This window comes from Orbilia oligospora (genome assembly GCF_000225545.1).
Source record: "Orbilia oligospora ATCC 24927 unplaced genomic scaffold scaffold00083, whole genome shotgun sequence".
NCBI classification, from domain to species: Eukaryota; Fungi; Ascomycota; class Orbiliomycetes; order Orbiliales; family Orbiliaceae; genus Orbilia; species Orbilia oligospora.
Genome location: NW_011645640.1, coordinates 680,545 through 700,705, shown reverse-complemented (window position 1 = coordinate 700,705; position 20,161 = coordinate 680,545). Strand labels below are relative to the sequence as shown.

The following is a 20,161-nucleotide window of genomic DNA, read 5'->3' as shown; positions in this document are numbered from 1 at the left end:
GTGTGTTTGATGGCTACGCTCTTTACTAGTAGTGCCCTGACAGCCCTGCCTCCCTTCCCATCATCATTCCAGTTACAGACTACTTCCACTTTTACTATATCATCATCATCATTATCATCATAGCGACCACTCACCCCTCAACTTCCAACTTGAAATCAATCTCAGCGTTTCCTTATCATCCGACACTTGACTTCAGTTGCATCATCGTCGTCGTCCAATCAATCCGATCGTAACTCTGTCATAAATTCTAATCAACAAACAAAAAACTTTCCAATAATCCGACCAACCCACCCTCACTCTCCACCTCGATCACCGCCACCACCATCACCATCACCATCAACCTCGACAACATCATCATCGACCATCTTCACCACTACCCCATCCGACCTCTGTTCGATTTCCTCCGGGTAACATATTACTCCATTCGGTGTTGAATCGCTAGCTCGACCAATACCGTTTTTCCTTCCTTCTTCCTTCGGCTCTTCGTCCTTCCCTGTGAGTCTCTTCACATGTCTGCCCGCCTGTCTGTGTGGCTGTTGGTGGTGAATTGCTAACATATGATAGTCAACATCATCATCAACATTATTCTCTCCTTCCTGTGACAGGTCTTTGTGATATCATCTCCTAGGCCTGTCCCACAAAGAGGAAATAGAGTCTGCAAGGCTCTTTCTTCCCTCACACCCTCCCCTTTACTGTATTCTTCCCACTCTCCCTCTTCTCCTATATAACCCATATCTTCCCCTCTATCTCTCCAAACATGGCTAGTGCGGAGTTCGACCGTCGTGTTCGACGCTCTGCCGGGGTCGTCCCAAAAACTCCCACAAAAACCACTCCTCGTGGTGATCGATCCGATCTGGATTCAGACGAGTTGATGAGCAGACTTAATCAAGTTGCCTCAACGCCGGCTGCCACTCCCCCATCCCGTAAGAGAATTAAGGTGTATGGCGATAGGTACGATATTCCCCTGCATTTCTCTCTTTTTTTTCCCGTATCCCAAGAGGGGTGGAGATAGGGGTAGGGGTTGAGTAAGAGCTCGTATCGCGAGCTTAGTGGCGTCCCTGCTCCTATCTCTCATTTTCGGTTAGTAAATGTGTGGGGTATCAGTAGCGCTAACGAGGATTCGAAAAAAACCATATAGATATATCCCATCGAGAGATGTTGATATCCAAGCAGCCTTCAATCTGGCCACAGCCATCGGATCCCCTTCCACTCCCTCCAAGCCTCGAAAGAGAGCTCCAAATGGAGAGTTGAATCACCAGCAAAGTAAGTCTAATATTCCTTTTTAGTGAGGCAGAAGAGGAAGAACGGACGAAGACGAAGGATGAGACGCGTCGTTTGATGGTTGATGCTGTCTGTCTGTGCCTTTGTTCGTTCTCGTTTCGTTTGAGGTGGTCCAAAACGGACAACAACAAGCAGCCTCGCCCCGGCCCCCCCCAAAATACCGATTGGAAAAGTAACATGCTAACAACCACATAGAGGAACAAGCGGATAGAACATATCAGTCTGTTCTTAAAAGTGAAATATTCCCAACTATCCCGCAAGCTCCAGATAGTAGGGAAATCACAAATTATACGGAGAGGTCCATTGTTGCCACTCCTCCTTCTATCCACCAGAGCACACGTGCGGTGGACTTTGATATCCCACAAACACCTCGTTCTTCCAACATCCTCTCATATGGCTCTCCAGTTTCGAACAGGTCTACTGGCAGACGCCATATGGATCCCCGAGCTGACATCTACTCTCTTTCCCCCATCCGCTATGATTCCCAGAGGATGCTTCTCTCCCCCCGAAGGCAAGTTCGCACTGTCTCTAAGGTCCCATACAAGGTCCTTGATGCTCCAGACTTGGCCGACGACTTCTATCTCAATCTTGTTGATTGGGGTAGCACCAATATTCTTGGTGTCGGACTAGGAAGCTCAGTCTACATGTGGAACTCGGTTTCTGGTCGTGTTACAAAACTTTGTGATCTTGGTGAAGATCTTGTCACCAGTGTCTCATGGATCCAGCGTGTAAGTGTCACCGTCGTTTCCCTGCTGTTTTTGCACGAGTTTGATACTAACGAATTTACAGGGATCTCATGTTGCCATTGGCACCAATAAAGGCTTTGTCCAGATCTGGGATGCCGAGCGATGCCGTAGGCTTCGAACCATGACTGGACACACAATGCGTGTTGGTAAGTTACAATTCCCCTTCCATCATTATTAGAACATTATGTTGATATCATGGCAGGTGCATTGGCATGGAATGAGCATATTCTCACTTCAGGCTCGCGAGATCGAACCATTTATCACCGCGACGTTCGTACTCCGGACCAATTCATGGCTCGACTGGTTGGTCACAAGCAAGAGGTCTGTGGTCTTAAGTGGAACCCAGATGACAACCAACTTGCCTCCGGTGGTAACGACAATCGCCTTTATGTCTGGGACAAAACCAACACTTCCCCACTGTACAAATTTAATGAACATACAGCTGCCGTTAAGGCAATTGCTTGGTCTCCTCACGCCCGTGGCACCCTTGCTTCCGGTGGTGGTACTGCCGATCGCCGTATCAAGTTCTGGGACACGCTCCGTGGGGTTGCCACCAATGAGATCGATACTGGCTCTCAGGTCTGCAACCTTGCCTGGTCAAAGAACTCGAACGAGATCGTCTCCACTCATGGATACTCTCAAAATCAGATTGTCGTTTGGAAGTATCCTAGCATGCAGCAAGTCGTTTCTCTCACTGGTCATACTTACAGGGTATTGTATCTTGCTATGAGCCCGGATGGTCAAGTCATCGTCACTGGTGCCGGTGACGAAACCCTTCGGTTCTGGAATTGCTTCACCAAGGATAAGACAAAGACTCGCACGCTGAGTCTTCTCGATGGAATGGATCAAATCCGTTGAGCTACTCTCCGAAGCCTTTTCCTACTTTACCCTCTATCACGACCTTTATGAACATATGAAATCACGACTGGCACCACAACACTTGCAACGCTAGCGGTACAGACACTTTTATAACGACAGGACTTCGCAGTCTTTTCTCTTTCTCCTTTTATCCTTTCATATCTCCTTTTAACGACACATACAATTAACGACTTTAACGACCCGGTCCCTTTCTTGCCTCTGTCTTACTATAATTCTCTTTCTTCATCCACCTCGGAGTTCGTATCTGCGCTTTTTGTTTCTTTTCTTCCCTCTTGTTCTCTGTCTAATATCGGGTCCCTTTCTTAACGACACGGCGTTATCCGGCGAAACCAAAAACTCTTCTTTTTTTTCTTTCTTCTTTTGCTTTTCTATCTGCAGCATTTCAAGCATTCAACGGTGGAGGGCATTTGCACAACTGGTTTCTCTTTCTTCTTTCTCTTTTTACAGGTTATGTGTGGCCTCGTGGGCTTCGTCTATATGGCGGGGCTCCTCTAGTTCCTCTTTTCGTTTCCCTTAAACCCCCTTCTTTCTCTGTCGGAATCGCCCTCCCACACACTTCTTTTTCCTGTTGGATTCCCCGCTATTCATCTCTCTGTTCCCTCTCAAGTGTACCTCTGACAACGTTCTACGAGTTTCAATTCGAGAATGTGTCAATGGTTACGTTTGAGAAAAATCCAACTCTACGATCCTCATTTCCAACAGTCAAAAGGAATAAAACACAAAACCCATTGTACTTTTTCTTTCCATTCTATTTTCAACCCTTCTTTTCTTCTTGTAATTTAGTTTTAATACTCTGTTTCTTTCTCATTTCTTCGGGTTCATATTGTGCTTTTCTTTTTTTCTCTTTTTTTTGAAAAAAACTGGAATGGAAATCGTGGAGATTGGAGGGTGGGATGTATACAAGATGGAAATCGTGGTGTTATCTAGCTTCAGACAGTATTTTTTTGTTTGTTTGGTGGGAGCGGAATTCGAATGGGGGGGGGGGCTTTGAGGGAAACGAAAATAAATGAAATGGAACTACTCTTTTTTATAACAATTACTTTTGACTAGTCTCGTGCTTTTGACATAGCTTTTCTTTTTTATATTGCCACTGTGAAATCGTGTTAAGGTATTTTTTGTGAAGTACTCAAGTTTGAATGCTCTTTGTTCTCTAGATTTTCTATGCATGCAGTCTTGATTCAGTTCAGGTTAGGTTTGTATGTAGATAATGATATATCTGGATATGCTATAGTGCTATATATCTCTACTCTTTATATATAAGTTTGTTATCTTCTTTGAGCTAGCTCGAGGAGCTTGTCTTAAGCTTAATTGATATAATAGTACTGTAATATTGGGCTCTTCCTCGATATTTATCATAGAATAGACTTCTTTTGCCTTATTCTAAAAACCAAGGAGTGGGATACGTAAGTAGTCCATAAGACAGCTAGCTGGTGTAAGCTAACTCTCCAGCCACAGCATCTGGGGGCTCAGAAGAGTAGAGTCAACCCGGTAGCTTTATGTATTTGTGACCCTCGGGGGCATATATATATATATATATGTATACCTGGCTTACTGGGTGTTAAAGATTCCCTTGGGCCTTGTGCTCAGGTATGGACACATACGTGGGCACTCCGGGGAGTATAAGGGGGGGTACATTCGAATATGTACCCCCTCACAGTCGAACACAATATATGACACACAGACTAAACGATCAGCCTTTTTTTTCTTTCGAAATTTCGTTAAAGTTTTCTTCGAATTAAGGCTAATTGTCTTGCATCTTGCAGGTATTATAGGTAAGTAAGTAAGTAATATATGCAAGTATTTCGTTTTAGCTAAGCCGTTTTATTGCAGTTGGGAACTGCATTATGATTATGAATTGGCCAATTGATTTGGAGTTTTCTGAACCGGCCGTTATTCTGCATAAGTTAGTTTGTAGAAAAGGATATAATTGATTATGATTAGCAAATTATCCGGTAGGTAGAGAAGCAGGACGGGATGTTAAGATGATTTTTTTTTTTGTTTTTTTCTGTCTTTTTGTCGATTTCTAGAAGGTTGGTGTTAGACGGGTCTGGATAGATACTTCGATTGTAAGTATTTCCCTCATCTTATGCTGTTGTGCAACCTTAAAAAGTTATCTTTCAAAAAAAAAAATGATTGCAAAGGTAACTTAAAAAAGTGTCGTGTGAGCTTTTGTCGAACTAGGCGAGTGAGACCAGCTTATTGTTCTTTAACTCCAGCTAATCTGAGATGGTTTTATCTGCCGATGCCGTTTATCAAGATGCCGTTTCTAGAAAAGTGATCTTCCGTAGAATTACAGCTAGATGGTGGCTGAGTTGATATCAGTAGTACTATCATCCACTTGATAGCAGTCAGGTGGACGCGAGATACTGGTTCAGGGAGTCGAGATATGTCTTGTCGTCCTTGGGTCTCTGTGTCGATACCTTGGTTTTCTTTCTTTCGTTCTTTCTTGTGTATTTTCTTGTATATTTTAAGCAGCTGTAGCGATTCGGTTACCCTCTTTTACAGTTGGTTTCAACCTGCAGCCCTCCATCTTAAACAGATATTAGTCTGGGGGGGGATTTCAACTCCACCATCCCGTTCCATCTGCCGCGCCTTGTTGAATACTTCATGCGGCAATTGATATAAATCTCGCGTTCTTGCACCCTCATAACTTGAAGCGGGGTGCGCTGCTGCATGACACAAATACCTGACGTCTGAATAAGCAGCCGCAGTATCCCCCACTATATCCCCCCACACACATACATCCGCTTCACAAGGAATTTCCCCCTGACAATCGAATCGCCACCCCGTTTGTTGAAGCTTCACACAGCTGCCATATCCGGGTGAAGATCATGCACCAATACCCTCCCCCTTCCGGGGCAGCCCGTGAAATGGGAGGCCTGACCTGACTTGACCTGGCCGTTTGGAAGGGCGAGGGGAAAGAAGTTTCCCCCGGCCCCATCTTAAATGCATCCTGGGCGGTACCCGTAGTTACGTAGGGGAAAAAAAAAATCTGGGGCCGTTCCGTCACACAACCGAGGGACCTAAAAAAGATGGCACACGACACACCACCCTCCAAGAGATTCGCTTGACCCTTTCTTCCCCTTGGACGAATTATTGCTTGTTTTTTTTTTTGAAAAAGAAATAAATGAGCGAATAGATGTCCCTTCCGAGGTTCCCCGTATTTTTCCCTAGCGATTCTGGTAGGGTCGATTAAAATGTTCTGCATGTGTTTCTTTCTTTCTTTCTTTCTTTTTTCTGTGGTTGGTTTCTGCAAGCCTTCTTTTGACGTCCGACGTCCCTTCCTTGTTGGACGGCTAATTTGGTAACACAAAGTAACGTATGCATATATTTGAGTAGATGCTGGAGAGTATTTTTTTGACTGCAGGTGATAATGGCGAGATGACAGGGTGTTCATTTTTGTTTGATGTGCCATTTTTCTTGTTGATGCTTGCTTGGTTTTGTTCTTTTGGCTGAATTCTTTGGCGAGTGTGGTTCAGTAAAACTGGCAGTTCGTGGGAGATGTGCATATAAGATTGACGATAGAAATTGTTGGATTTTGGAGCGTAGAAAGTGTTGTGGAATATGTCTATTGATATCGAAATGGTGATTGACTGTGATCGAAAAGTTGTTAGATATATTTAGTTTGATCAGTTGACTCAATTGTGTAAATATATTCCAGTCTTTCGGATAGTAAAAGTTAGTGAAGGTTGGAGAATAAGTGTATTAGATGTAGTGAGATTATATTATCACCAGCCCCTAAACGTGCTGTTAATTTCTGAGCGTCTTCTGGGTCTGAAGCGAGAAATAAATGAAAAACGACAAGACTATAAATCCGTAAATAATGAAGTTAGAATGTGAAAACCCATCTGATAGTGGATTGATGAGCGGGTAGTCTGCCGAGAGATATATCTTTAACTTTAGAGATTTCGTCGGGAGATTTCGTCAGATGTATACCGGGCGGCGATCATGTTTTGTCGGAAAGGGGTTAATTGATAGAAAGAGATAATATAATATTATCTGTTATTTGAACAATTGTACGATTAACCATCGATCGATATCGATCGCTGGAGAAGACAAAGTCGAAAATAAACCCTAAGGAATATAACTGAAGAAGGCATAGCAATACTAATCATTTATTAGAGTCCGTTGTGATCGAACTTCAACGCCTTAAGTTAGGTGCATAAAGGGGGTTCGTAAGTCGGCCAGGTCATAGGGTCGTAGTAGGTGAAGATGGCAACGACAATAAGACCGAAAGCATTGTTGTCGTCATGGTGGTGATGATACTGACAGAATGGATCGCAGCGGGGTGTCGAAGTAGATCCTAAAGAAGAAACGATACATCGGCAACGGAAAGTCCTTCTCATCGCATCGATCAAGGCAGCGGGCAAAAAGATGTCGGAGACGAAATTCGAAAGTAACCTGGTGGCAACCATGTTCCAAGACGGAAGAGCCAGGCTCCGAGCGGAAGAAAGAAAGAAAAAAATAATCAGCTGGGCATGGTGAGCGGTGCCATGGCCATGGGATTGAAAAATTTTTTCGACAAGATATTTAAACGTCTGCCTAGATTGTTTCTTTACTGAGAGGGCGTCATGCGTATCGTAAATGGTTGGCTATCGGTCGTATGTCCAAAGAAGTGATCAGATGAGTACGGGTGAGCAAGAAATAATGTTCGAGGCTGAGCCCGCCGCCGCCCCGAGCCAGAGGAGAGGCCTTCTCCGGGCATCCCGAGTAAATGTCTTCCATTTCATGTCTTCTTCTAGACTATTCTTCCCGGGCGTCGTTGCATTTCATCTTTCCTTCACCAGTGTCGGAAATTGAGTCCTGGCTAGCTAGGGGGAGCAAAAATTTTCTTTCAAAAGGGATAGTCAGTCGTATGTACGTATGTGCGTCGAGTTTCGAAAAAAAATTCGATCCGTGGATGATGTAAATTCTCAATTGCATGCAGCAAATGCTTTGGACAAAACAAGAATAGAAGGAGAAAGAACAGAAATCCACAAGAAAATTCTGATTCGGTTTCGAAAAAAGAGTTATCATCTGCATTTTAGTTGCTTTAGAAATTAACCCAGCTAAGCCAAGTTTTGTAGCCCCAGAATTCTAAGGGAAGAAAGGTACTAAAGTGCCGGTTGAAACTGTGTATTATCCCGCACGTGGTAATTGAGGCATCTTGATAGGCCAGCGGCATCAACGGCAAACCCCAATAAATAGAACTTCAAGCTAGGAAATTCAAAGAAAATGCGATATGGTATTCTGAAGGAGAGCAAATAAATCGGAACCGACGGTAAAATGCAATTCTTCGAAAGAGAAATGGCAGAGTTCAGACGCCTCGTTCTAGTTGGTTACGTATGAGATACATTATAACAGGATAAAAAAGTGGAGCCCTCATGGGCCAAGATTCGTAGATGATTTGATATTGGTATTTTATTCGTTTCAATCGTGTGAAATGTAAACTATCGATCCACCATTATAACATGAGACTGTGAAATATCATAAGGCTACTTGGGTCCCGCTCCACCCCCAGATCCACATTAACGACCCGTTTTGACAAGAAAGAGAAGAAAGAGAAGAAAAAGGCGCTTCTGGCTCGCCAGAAGGTTATGGAGAAGCTAGATGATCATATATACAAGTATTAATAGCCCTACTAAGAAGGCAAGGGCTCAAAGCAAAGGCTATTCTCGGACCCACGATATAAGAAAAACCGAAAACACAAAACGACTAAAAATCGAAAGAAATCAGGTACTATACACAAGCTTTTAGTCGTTCCTGCCAAAAAAAGTATCAATCCATTTTCGATCCAACAGCATTACCGAAGAGATATGAAACGAGAACAAACCAACAAGCGTCTTGGGATATCATCTGTATGTGTGTATATGCGCAAGTTAAATAAAAAACAACGAAAAGGGTCAGAGGCTGTCATCAATAATTGCTTCGGCATGGCATGAGAAAAGAGAAGAAACAGGGGTATGCATCAAAGAGAAAAAACTTGGGAGGAAATAAAAGTAAGCTTTGCTACCATCCTTTCTGGTCGAGGTGCTCAAAGTCATGCATCTGCCAAAGACGTGTCTGTCTTGTCTTCGATCGTCCCCTTGTCAACCGAGGCATTGGGCTGATCCAGTGGGATTCCCTTCTCAATCTTCAGAGCCGCTAATTCAGCCTCAACTTGGGCGAGCTTGGATGTAGTTTCGTCTAGAGTAGTCTTCAACTCTTTGATATATTCGATCGCAAGTTCGACAGTGCTAGCCTTGCTACCGGGTTGGGCGTTATTCGCGGCATCGCTGATTTTCTCTGGGGCTTTCCGGGGTAGGAGTGAAGCAATTTCGGCCAGGGCATTATTAATCCGATTTCGCCTGCCTTGTTCGGCAATCTTATGCGAAGTACGTTTATGGGTGAGGTTGGTGGCAAGATGTTCTGGATATGACAAACCCAGCTGACTATGATTTCCAGAAACAATGTGTTCGTAATTTGATTTGGAGGCAAGGATGAGCGCAGATTGGGACGCGGATAGACCTGTTCGGACAGCAGAAATCGTTAGCGGATGATCATGGGGAAGACGAGATTTTTTATTCCCCTGCATCGAGTGGGGGGGTCTCCTCGTATATGCATGTCTCGGTGTCGTGTGGTAGGTAGACAATTTTTGGAACAATCAGAAGCTTACCTTCGGGAAGTAGAGGTTTGATACTAGGTGAAATCCGTGGTTGTAGGGCCGGGCTTGCACTTATCGAGCTACGCTTCGAATGCCCCTTTGGATCTTTTCGGGCCTTGAGACTCCCGGATGGTGGACGACTATCAGATCCTGCCGGTTTCGGCTCTATCATTGGGGAGGAGCTAGGTGTGACATTTGCGGACGATCTTTGGATAGCTGACAACCGTGGGGTCATCTGTTCATCCAAAGGACTTGTTGCTCCAGAAGCTGGTCTATTTTCCGGAATGCTCGGGATGAGTGTCGCCTGCAGCAGTTCCTGTGATCCTTTAGGAGCAATGCCTTTCGGCATATTCATCAAAGATGCGGGGGTTGCCGGTTTTCCACCTTTGGTCTTCTGGGCCGGCAAGGCCTCGTGGTTTACGGATAAGGCGGATGGTCCAGGTTGCAGGTTCGGTAGATTTGCCTCCTGGTTTTGCAGGGCAGGAATCAAAGGCGACCTTGCATGACCAGAACTTGGAGCAGGCGGGGGCGGCATCAAACTTTCAGACAATGGTTCTGGAGATATCGAATCTGCCGACGAACTATCTCTACTTGATGAGATATGATAGTCTGCCGGGATTTTTAGGCCACCTCTTCGTGTCACCGGTGTCCTCGGCGATTGCGACGTAATCTCTGCCATAGCAGCATCTGTCAACTCGAGCGACGGCACTGACGGGGCAGGTTTCCGTCTTCCTGGCTGTGGCTTCATACTAGGAGATTGACGAACCACCCGAGCTGGTGCCCGTCCTGTGACAGATTTCCTCCTCACGGTAGTTTTCTTTGGATTCAGATTACTTGGTTCCGCTGGCTCAACGGGCGATTTTGGCAGTTTCCTTTGCATATAACCCAAAGCCTGAGCATCAAGAGCAGGCGATGTTAACGGGCTAAAATAAGCACCGGATACACTATACTCAGGCACTCTAAAAGATGTATCTAGCGGTGTGACCGCAGGCGTCCCCAAAGGTGTAAAAACCATCTACAGCGACATCATGAAGATCGAAATCAGCAATCACGGTACTTTCGAATGAAAAGATTACGACGGGAATGAATATCAGAGGCACTCACAGGATCAGCACCCATGTTCTGATATATGTTCCCTTGTTCTAGAAAGTTGGTCATACTATGGGCACCCGCGTGGAGCTCCATGCTCGAAGGCGTCGGAGGTATTATGGCCCTACCGTATAGGCTCTGTTGTGGGTGTTGGTGTTCAAAAACCGTAGCCAGTCCCAGGTTTTGGCCCGTCAACTGTTGTCGTTGAACCTGGAGATGTGGCGTGTGTTGCGAAGGTTGGGTAGTCGCTGTGAAGTTCCGCTGCATATTCGAAAAGTCCTCCATCGTGATATCGTTCCCACCACCGCCTTGCTGGCCCTGCTGGTCCTGCTGGGACTCATCTTGTTGTGCTTGCTGCTGCTGAGTACCATCGATGTCCATTCCAAACTGGCCGAAATTTATCCCAAAATCTCCCAGATCGAGAAAATCCGCAAACTCCTCATCCCCGTCGGGTATTCCATTGGGCCACAAGGCCGGGTTGACGTTGCTGCTCATGGTGAAGCCCCGCTGGCCGACTAAGGGAGTCAGCCTGCCAATCTCGGAACTAGTGATGTCTATCGGTAGGTTTTGAGAATTCGGTCTCCTGCCGTGGGTTGTTGAATGTAGAATCATCAAAGCAAACGCCGGGTCGAACAAGTTATTGATTTTCTTGGTAGGTTGGAAGGCTCAAGGGCGGCTGGTGTCTTAGATTTAGTTTAGGAGCTTTGTCGTCGCCGGCTAAAAAAAAAAAAAAAAAAACTAACAGTTGGGAGAGAAGAAGGTTAAATTGACAGCTGGACAGGATATGGCTGGTTGTGGTTAACAGTCTCCGAAACAGGGCGAAACGACGCTATTTAGTGATATTGAGATGTCATGGGCCAAAAATCCCGAGGCTGAGATGAAATAAGAGGGGGACTGAACGTCGACGATTGAAGTTTTGAAGCCTGTAGACGGATCTGCGTAGCTGAGGTATATAATATTAGGTAAGTAGTAGTAGTATGGTGGTGGTGGTATGATGTCGTCTAATGTTAGCAGCTTGCTGGCGATAACAGACAGGAAATTCCTCGGTCTTTAGCGATAGGTAAATGCTGGGTTTCTGTGTTCTGTGCTTGAAATCTTGCAGCTGGCTGGCCGGACCGCAACCATCCAATACAGCCTGTTATTTTTGGCCCCGTGTAGAGAATGAAGGGTGTATTGAGTACGAGTGAAGTGTGTAAAAGGTAACAGGAAGTATTGAAGTACTTATTTCCGTCGTACGTAAACGTAATTCAGAAGGTATAGCGTCGAGGAGTAGTAGCAGGTAGTATGTTTGGAGTCAACAGCCTATTGTTGAGTATCCAATAATAAGAACTATGATAACTATGACTTTAGTAGTCTAGAGCCGAAGAAGCATAGTCGACAGAGATCAAAAAGCAAGAAGAAAAAGGGATCGCGATTTCGACTGTGAAGGGGCTACTGCTGGATATATGCATGTGGTTATAAAAATGAGCGGTAGGAGATTGAATAAGGCAGGCAACTGAAAACGACTGGAAAAAAAAAAGACTATTCTGGCAGTGAAACGTCTGGAACGAAGCACCATTTGCCTACTCCCAGCTCAGGATATTATTATTGTTATTATGGAGATGGATGACTGGCTCCTGGCTGGCCTGTCCGGTGCAGTGTAGCAGCTATGCTTTTTCCTTGACAGGGCCAGGTGGTTCTCCCGGGGCACAAGGCTTCACCAAAGATTCGCCCACAAAAAGCCTGTTCTTTTTATTTTATTTTTTTTCCTATTCGTGCCCTTCTCATGGAATTCCACAGTTAGGACTTGGTGCCGGTCTCCCTCGTCGGGAGAAATTTGTCGAATCGGAAAAAGGATGTCTTGAGCGGGGGGGACGTCCTTATTCGGGAGGCGAGCACAAAAATTATAGCGTACAAGCATCGATGTACCCCCAAATTCCTGTTTCCATTGCGTTAGAGTTTCTTATGGCTTTGACAGAGGTGGTATGGGGTATTCTCAAATCCAAACCTTGAACCTGCATGTCACTAGCGGCCGTGGTCATTCCTTAAGCTTTGAACCGAGAAAGGAACTCTTGGTGTGAGCACTAGATCCTGAGGGCATGGGGGGACGAGGACTCCCGCGTTTCGCCGAACCTTCTTCAACCAGTCTAGTGGCTGCGGTTCATTTGCTGCTGGGCAGCCCAGCAATCACAGACTTCCTAATGCATCTTTTCTTCGTTTCCCAGATTTGGGAGAGTCCCAGATCCGGGTAGTCGATGCTCCATCTTCTTGGCTTCTCACGATTCATGACGTTTTTTCGCGTCTGGAGATATACCGAAACTTCGACACTCCGACGATCAGTGAGGGGGGCCTGGGAGGGGCTCGGCCAATAGATCAGGAGCGAGGTGCTAGGTTGACGTTGCAGATGGAGGGGATGCTTGACTCGAATCGAATGCATAAGATACAATACTATACGGCACATACACGCAACTATGTTTGCATACCGGCATAATACTGTCTGGTAGTGTCTGGCCGGTGTAACGAGGAACCGGTTCAGAAGTTTTCATTTCAAGACCAGGGCTCGGTCAAATTTCAAACAGTCACGGGTGCAGGCCCCATTACGGACATTAGCACTCCATTACAGCATGCTAATGTCGCTTTCTCAACCCGATATCATAACATAAATGAGGTCTGTAAGTGCTCACCTACCATCTATATCCACCGGCAACGACAAGTACCCACGGCGGCTGCAGGAGGGCTGCAGGAGGGCTCGCAGGCTGATAACTCTAAACAGGCATCAATGAGGTTGCAATGACCTCCTCTTGGCCCGTGATTTGCCCTATTCTAAACTCCTTTTTGATTAATTCTGGTCTTTTATAAGAATTATAAATCGACACTGGATCTAAATTTCTTCTAGCCTGATGGGCCGGTATCTACTAATCGAGATCATTCGTGGCGGTTAGTCGGTCCCGTATCGATATCCGCGGGGCGTATAAGACAATTGCTCTTTAACCATACGCATTCGAGCTCGAAATTAGTCATGGAAACCCCATAGAATTCTTCCAAAGGTAGTTCGAATATAAAGTTCGACCATCACTGACAGCTAACTAGGGATAACTAGCTCACCACCAGTCAAGACATATCTGGTTCCTGGGGCCGATTCCCAACCAATACCAGGCCTGGAACCCTGGGCTCGGGAACCCTGAAAGGCTAGAACCTCCGGTACCGTGGCATTAAGTGGCTGGTGCAGCAAAAAAATTTTCCTCCACAAGCCTCATCGACCACGATGCATGCCGATGGTGCATAGTACTCGCAATTCCAGGTGGGGACACTGCCACACCAATGTTTCAAGGCTCTCAGTCAAAAAGATCATAGCATGAGGAAGCAATCTCGTCTCGGGCGACATTACAATCGATTGACAAGAGAAAAAAAAAATTTTTCTTTCTATCGTCAAAGGGAAGCCTGATGCATCTTATGGTCCGTTGGAGCCGGTACGTGGATACTCGACGCTCACAAAATTGGGTGCCTACCCAGTAATGCAGATGGCCCCATTATTGCATTCGATTCCGCGCTGATTAGACTGTATGTTCGTTTTGGTTTGCCGTTTCGCTCTCGTATTTGATTTTTCTTCTCTCTGAGAATCTGATACCAACAAGAGGGGCATCAGAAACCGGTGCCTGAGAGACACGTATTTACATGGTTAGAACGTGCATACATATTTCATGGAAGCTGATCTGGTACCCAATAGACTTCGAGCTATAACGCTAGGGTTTTTTTTCTTCCTCCTTTCTTTATCCTCCAGCTTTGCTATCAGACCAACATACATGGTAGATACAAAACTAGTACTGGGTATGGGGTATGGGGTATGTGGGATATCTATGTCAGCAAACTAGCTTGGGGGTCCATTATCATTTGAGGTTTCCTTGGACATCCGAGGTGCCGTGGTTGAGAGTTCGAACGTTCGCATCTGATATAAATCTCCATCCCAACGCAGTAACAAAGGAGTCAGATGACTCAATTGATGAAGATATCATACAGAGTATAGTAGTGGACAATAAATATGTAGCTAGATCCATGGACGATATGCACATGCATCTTGCAGGTGGGGATCTGGCAGCCTTGGATGATCAGAAGCGAGACTTATCTGAAGTACGAAGCCCGCACTAGCTCTTAAGATCTTGCTAATACATGAAGAGGGCTCAATGCAATGATTGATATACTATACGATGTAAAGTAGGAACCTGTCAATTGGGATTAATTCACACCACTCCTTTCGCCTATGACCTCGGATCCATTCCAAGACAACCCTCATGCAGGTACCCTCGACGAAAACCTGATAAGAGACTCGAGGAGTGTGGGGTTAGCGAATTGGAAGACTGCATCTGCAATGTGACAGCAAATTATGTGATCCTTATCAGTTGCGAGATTGTGAAAAAACAATATGAGGTTGAGAATTCTAGGTTTACCATGGACAGACATAATGTCGCCAGAAGGTCTAAGCCACCATTATTGTGCATATCCAAATGTTGCTGCCTTCAATTCTGGGACCTGAAGTGCAAACCGTAGCTCCCAAAACCGTTTAGCGTCAACGGTGAGGTCAGATGTCCTGCCAGCTGGATTCAGGCCGATGGGAAGAAGAACCGATACCTTATAGCCTGTTCCAGAATAATATTCTCGAGCCCAGCTTGAGTTCAATATCAGTTTCTGGTTGATGCGCCTCTAACATCTCTACTATCTATTACATGCGAGTCTGAGTGCACAATGTGCCGAGTTGTTTTGTGTTGCACCAAACGTCGGGACGAACCGGCGACGATATAGTTATAACCTATTACCCTATCTATTCCAATATCTTTGTGTAGTACCATCTTCGTTCCTCCCCAGACTATTCGTCCCCCTTTCCTTCCTGGACGGCAGTATAATGCATGCACCCGCATGAATACGGTATATGCCGGTAGATATACCGCTCGCAGGGTGTAGCTTTTTGTAGGTAAGTTACTTACGTTATCCTTTCACCTTGATACTCTCCAGTCGATTCAGCGGCATTCGTTTGGTGGCTAGAATAAACACCCTTGCTTTAAACACAGCTAAACTTTTTTTTTTTTTTTTTGAGATATCTATAGTGATTTCGGTATTTGCCTTGGAATTTGACGTTAATGTCGTGGAGGTTTACACTACTCTTCAGCTCGTTAAGCTAAACAGGAATCACCGTGTTGTTACATCTCGATCCGAGTTTAAATGTATATGCCGACATTACACAAAATCTCGATTAGAGGTTGGACAAAATATCCAATGGACCCCAGAAACTACCAATTTTCGAAATCTCGATCGCGAGAGTGGAAAGAGTTTTGATCTTAAGAACCCTCTGATCTAACTAGGCTCTGTCAGGAAACCGGGTTGCTCAATATAATAGAAACAACTAAGTCGGAACCTCGTGATCAGCGCTTTCATTTCAGCCAGAGAACGGTTTTCTCACGGCGTGGAGAGGAACCAGTATAATTCCACAACTCCTATTCGGGCATTCGATCAACACAGGCTCTCATCTTGGGCTGCGTCGGAAACGGTTGGACAAACGGTCCTGTAAGCTCGAATTTCTGCAGGCTGCATGTCGGTTCCTTCCGTCACTTGTCGTCTGTTCTCCACGTGGTTGGCCCTTGCTGTTACCCCTTTGGAAGAGGAGAAATGTCAAAACCACCAAACTTAACTACATGGGGTTCGTTAGTTACGGGACTCTGTGCATCACCTTATCTTTCTTAAACCCTTCTTGTATTATCAAATTCTGGGGAAACATCGTCACCGAGGACCTCCCGTTTTAAGTATCTTTTATGAGGGTTCTGACTGTGGCTGCGACGGAAATGGCCTTGACAACTAAAGCAGTGTTACAGATGTAGCAATCACAGTTCATGGCCTAGCCTGGTCGAGGCCCACATACCGCTGAGCTTCTAACTCATAAGCAAAGCAAAAAAAATAAAAATAAAATCATCGAGCAGGCATTACGAATTAACCCTCCATACTCTGATATGATAGTCGACTGTTTCTTCGGAATCCATTCAATCTTACAACAACCGCGCGCAGAAATTGCGCTCGATAATCACTACTACTCTCGCTTTTTCTGAACCACTCGAAGAGATGCCTTTCCACTAAAATGCAGCCCTTTTAAACCATTCTCGCTTGCTTTCACGGCCCTTTATCCTGACAAAATGGTCGATCGATTTTGAGGGGGCTCAGGCCGCCAGAAAGTTTTCATCCTTGTTCAACCAGCTTTTGTGATGGAGGTGTGGGTTTGACGAGCATTACTGTATATGTCGAGACAGCGCGACTTTCCCGCCCTCTCCTTGTCTCCATTCTAGCAATACTTCCCTTCGAAGCCGACCTTTAACCTTTTCATCATGCAGGTAATAAATGCCACGTTCGAGGGTAAATTTGGCTCTGCAAACCGAGCTCACATGTTTGCCATGTGGTGTGGCCCAAAACACCCCTCCTGCTGTTTCATCATCATGGTTAGCCCCGGTTTGCGCTTTTCTTCTGAGGCCAATGTCCAGAAGTTTGTCGGACTGCGACTCAGCCTAGTCCGTTCGGAAATCAGCATATTGGATCATTTTTTTGGTGTGTCCCACCCCTAATCATCCGGCCGGGGCTTGCTTGCTGCCATGCGAACTAAGGTTTATATTTGTCCTGGGCCCCAGCCCAGCTTCCTGACCTTTTAAAACCTCCTCACCTTCCTTCCCATCCCATCTTGGATATCTCTTCTTGGTATAAGAATTACTATATACTCCGTTCATCCGATTATACGTATACCGTTGCGAATCGCGATTCTATCCGTCAAATCCCTATAAATCCTAATAGCCTAATACAACCGATTGTTTGACACGATCCTGCGACCTAACAAAACCCCCCAAAAAATGACTACCTCCCTAGATTCTGACCGCCCAATTCTCGCTGTAAGGATACACCATCTCCCCCTTTTGATACTCATAAAAAGACTATAGAATACCATGAAATCTCGCGGTATATAGGCGTCGTTGTGTCTGCTCGCGCCAGTATTTATGTTTATTATTCTACGTCGCTTTGTTCCCTTTTTTGTTTTTTTTGTTTCCGTCCCGTTTCGCAGTTAATCTCAACTAAGCCGAGTAAATTTCCGCCAACGTCATACTAATGATATCATGATAGCAGCAAAAACAGATGATGTCCGAGAAAGCGAAGAGGAGAGCCTCGACTCTCTCCGCTGTTTCCAGCAGTGCTCAGTCGGTTACACCATCGCAATACAGCCGAGAAGCTGGTATCCTAGAAATCACAAACTGCCTCCACAAACTCGATGTCCCACGTCTTCAAGAACAACGATTCGTCTTGACTGAACAAAAGGGTGGTGAATTGGGAAAACTCGCATTAGGCGCAAAACTTGAGAGGGCATTGGGAAGGAGAATGACTGGACAGGATGCTGTCTTTAGGAAAAAGAAGGTCCTCCAGTGAAGGACATTTTGCCTGACCTAGGGAAGCGACCTTGATGTCAAACCATACCATCGATCCCACCGCGACCTACAGAGTCTGGGACTCTGTTGGGAGAGTGGGATACCACACTTACCTCTATCTCGGCGGCTTTTGGGGAGGCACTATAGTTGGACAAAGTTTAATCGGCTGCCACGTTTTGAACGAGACAATCGGAAAGTCTTTTTTTCATTCAGGAACCAAAGGCTAAAAATTATGGATTGGGTTTTTGAAGTTTCTATGTTCTGGGTCATCGGTATATTTTCGGGAGGGTGTTCCTGTCGTCCGTTTTTTGTTTTTTCCTTCACATTTTGATATATTCCCTCGCTCGCACGCTTTCGGTCCCCAGCATGTCATGGTTAATTTTTTGCATTTCTTTTGCGCCTTGGGTCTTGTATGTTTTATTTGGTCTTGTTAGGTTAGTTATGTTACGAGGCCTTATCATATATACCAGCGAATATTCTTCGTTCCATTCTCGACGATTCGATTCATGGTCTTGTATTGTCATCTTTGAAGTAGATACTTAGGCAGACACACCATCGGTAGGGGTATATGTACTCTCCAGTCCCCGACCGGACGTTTTATGCATCAAAGACATCGAATTTCAGCCCTATAAAACCACATTCTAGTGGCCTCTTCCCCGTTGAACGGACGTGTCGAGGCTAGTCCATCTTTGTATAAACGGCAATCCATCGTTTACTTAGAGTTCCTGTACATAGTGACAAGGGCACCGGCGTGCTTCTTTCTCACATTAGTACCCGCCAAAAGCATTCCAACTAGGCCATCGTCTGTGACTGCAGAGCTCTTCCTTCATGTTGGCCATCACACGGGGATTCCTCATTTTGCTGTTCTAGGCAATTGAAGCAATGCCTTGACATGTGCGTATCGATAAGCATATGCAACCAATATCAAGGTTGCAACGTCAGATACGATCCGTATCCGTCTGCAGGGCTGGTGCGATGATGTTTCTTTCCCGAGGTTATGTAAGCATTTGCTTCTTTGTACAAGTACATAGTTGTAAATATCATCGAATCTTCTGACCTATGGCCAAGTCCCTGGATTGTGAATTGTCATCGGGCGGCAAGGGGAAGGGTGTTAGGAAAAAAAAAAAAAAACCTGTCAAGCAATCATTGTGGTTAGTCTGTAGGCAAACCCTACTTTCCGCACTTGCATTCCAGCATCTCCCGTTTGCACGTTGAAAGAAAAGAAACACGACAATTGAAAAGTCGAAGCCGGAACAAAGAATCTCGCTGTGCCTTTGTCCCAAGTACTTGATTGTTTGAATATAACGGACCTTGATTGCATTCGGCGGAGCTGTTGACTGTTGGCTGTTGTAGTCAGGTATATAGTATATAAAATATACGATTGATGTGGTCTCGTAAGATTGATGTGATACTTTACATTGGATGTCGATTGTGGGGAATCTCAAGCAACACGGCACGCACAGAAAATTCCTCCTCTTTTTTTTTGTGCCTGAAACTTTTCCTCCACAAAACAACATCACCCATTTCATTCCACCATTTCCATCCACTCCACCACAATCATCACCTCAACCTCACCACTATCATCACCCCCACTATCATCACCTCGCGTCTCGATCTGCCGTAATCAGGTATCTTCAACCAAACCTCCGACTCTTCTCATTACATCCCTCTCATCCAACTCTATCTCCTTCGTCTTTTGTACAGACTCTTGCTTCTTTCTCCGTTGTCTCTTTCTCTTATCCGTTGCTGTTGCTTTTATACCCATCTTCCTTTCAACGCACGTCAACTTATTTTTTTCTCTTCTGTTCCCGATTTTCTTTTATAGCAAATCTTCAGTTCATTCATTTGTTTGTTCTGAAGTATATCTACAAAGGTATTATCATTCATATCTTATCACATCCATCTTCTGCTCTCGGGAACCCCCACATCACAGGCTTCTTGTCTGAACCAAAGTAAGCTCCTCATACTCTCTTTATAAATCCTTTTTCGCTTTCCGTGGTACTATAGGAATAGAAGTATCGTAGTATCATGACTTGTGTCTAACCTTTTCTTTCTTCTTCTTCGGTATATCAAGATCTTCACAACCTCATCCAACCTCAGGCCGGCTTTCCCTCACTTCC

General features: G+C 45.1%; 4 protein-coding genes across 4 annotated transcripts; 2 read left to right on the top strand and 2 right to left on the bottom strand.

Annotated features, from left to right (window-relative positions):
* Positions 1 to 293: 293 nt before the first annotated feature.
* AOL_s00083g199 (uncharacterized protein) lies at positions 294 to 733 on the bottom strand (the record flags this gene model as incomplete). Its single annotated transcript, XM_011125378.1, has 2 exons — positions 294 to 596; positions 680 to 733. The coding sequence occupies 2 exons, from the start codon at positions 731 to 733 to the stop codon at positions 294 to 296; spliced, it is 357 nt and encodes a 118-aa protein (XP_011123680.1).
* Positions 734 to 757: 24 nt separating this feature from the next.
* On the top strand, positions 758 to 2,885 carry AOL_s00083g198 (uncharacterized protein; the record flags this gene model as incomplete). Its single annotated transcript, XM_011125377.1, has 5 exons — positions 758 to 951; positions 1,139 to 1,263; positions 1,477 to 2,009; positions 2,071 to 2,173; positions 2,230 to 2,885. 5 exons carry the CDS (start codon positions 758 to 760, stop codon positions 2,883 to 2,885), a joined length of 1,611 nt encoding a protein of 536 aa, XP_011123679.1.
* Positions 2,886 to 8,925: 6,040 nt separating this feature from the next.
* AOL_s00083g197 (uncharacterized protein) lies at positions 8,926 to 11,112 on the bottom strand (the record flags this gene model as incomplete). Its single annotated transcript, XM_011125376.1, has 3 exons — positions 8,926 to 9,392; positions 9,541 to 10,543; positions 10,633 to 11,112. 3 exons carry the CDS (start codon positions 11,110 to 11,112, stop codon positions 8,926 to 8,928), a joined length of 1,950 nt encoding a protein of 649 aa, XP_011123678.1.
* A 6,362-nt stretch (positions 11,113 to 17,474) lies between these two features.
* Positions 17,475 to 18,042, top strand: AOL_s00083g196 (uncharacterized protein; the record flags this gene model as incomplete). The annotated part of the gene is made up of 2 exons (XM_011125375.1): positions 17,475 to 17,513; positions 17,743 to 18,042. The coding sequence occupies 2 exons, from the start codon at positions 17,475 to 17,477 to the stop codon at positions 18,040 to 18,042; spliced, it is 339 nt and encodes a 112-aa protein (XP_011123677.1).
* Between the last annotated feature and the right edge of the window lie 2,119 nt (positions 18,043 to 20,161).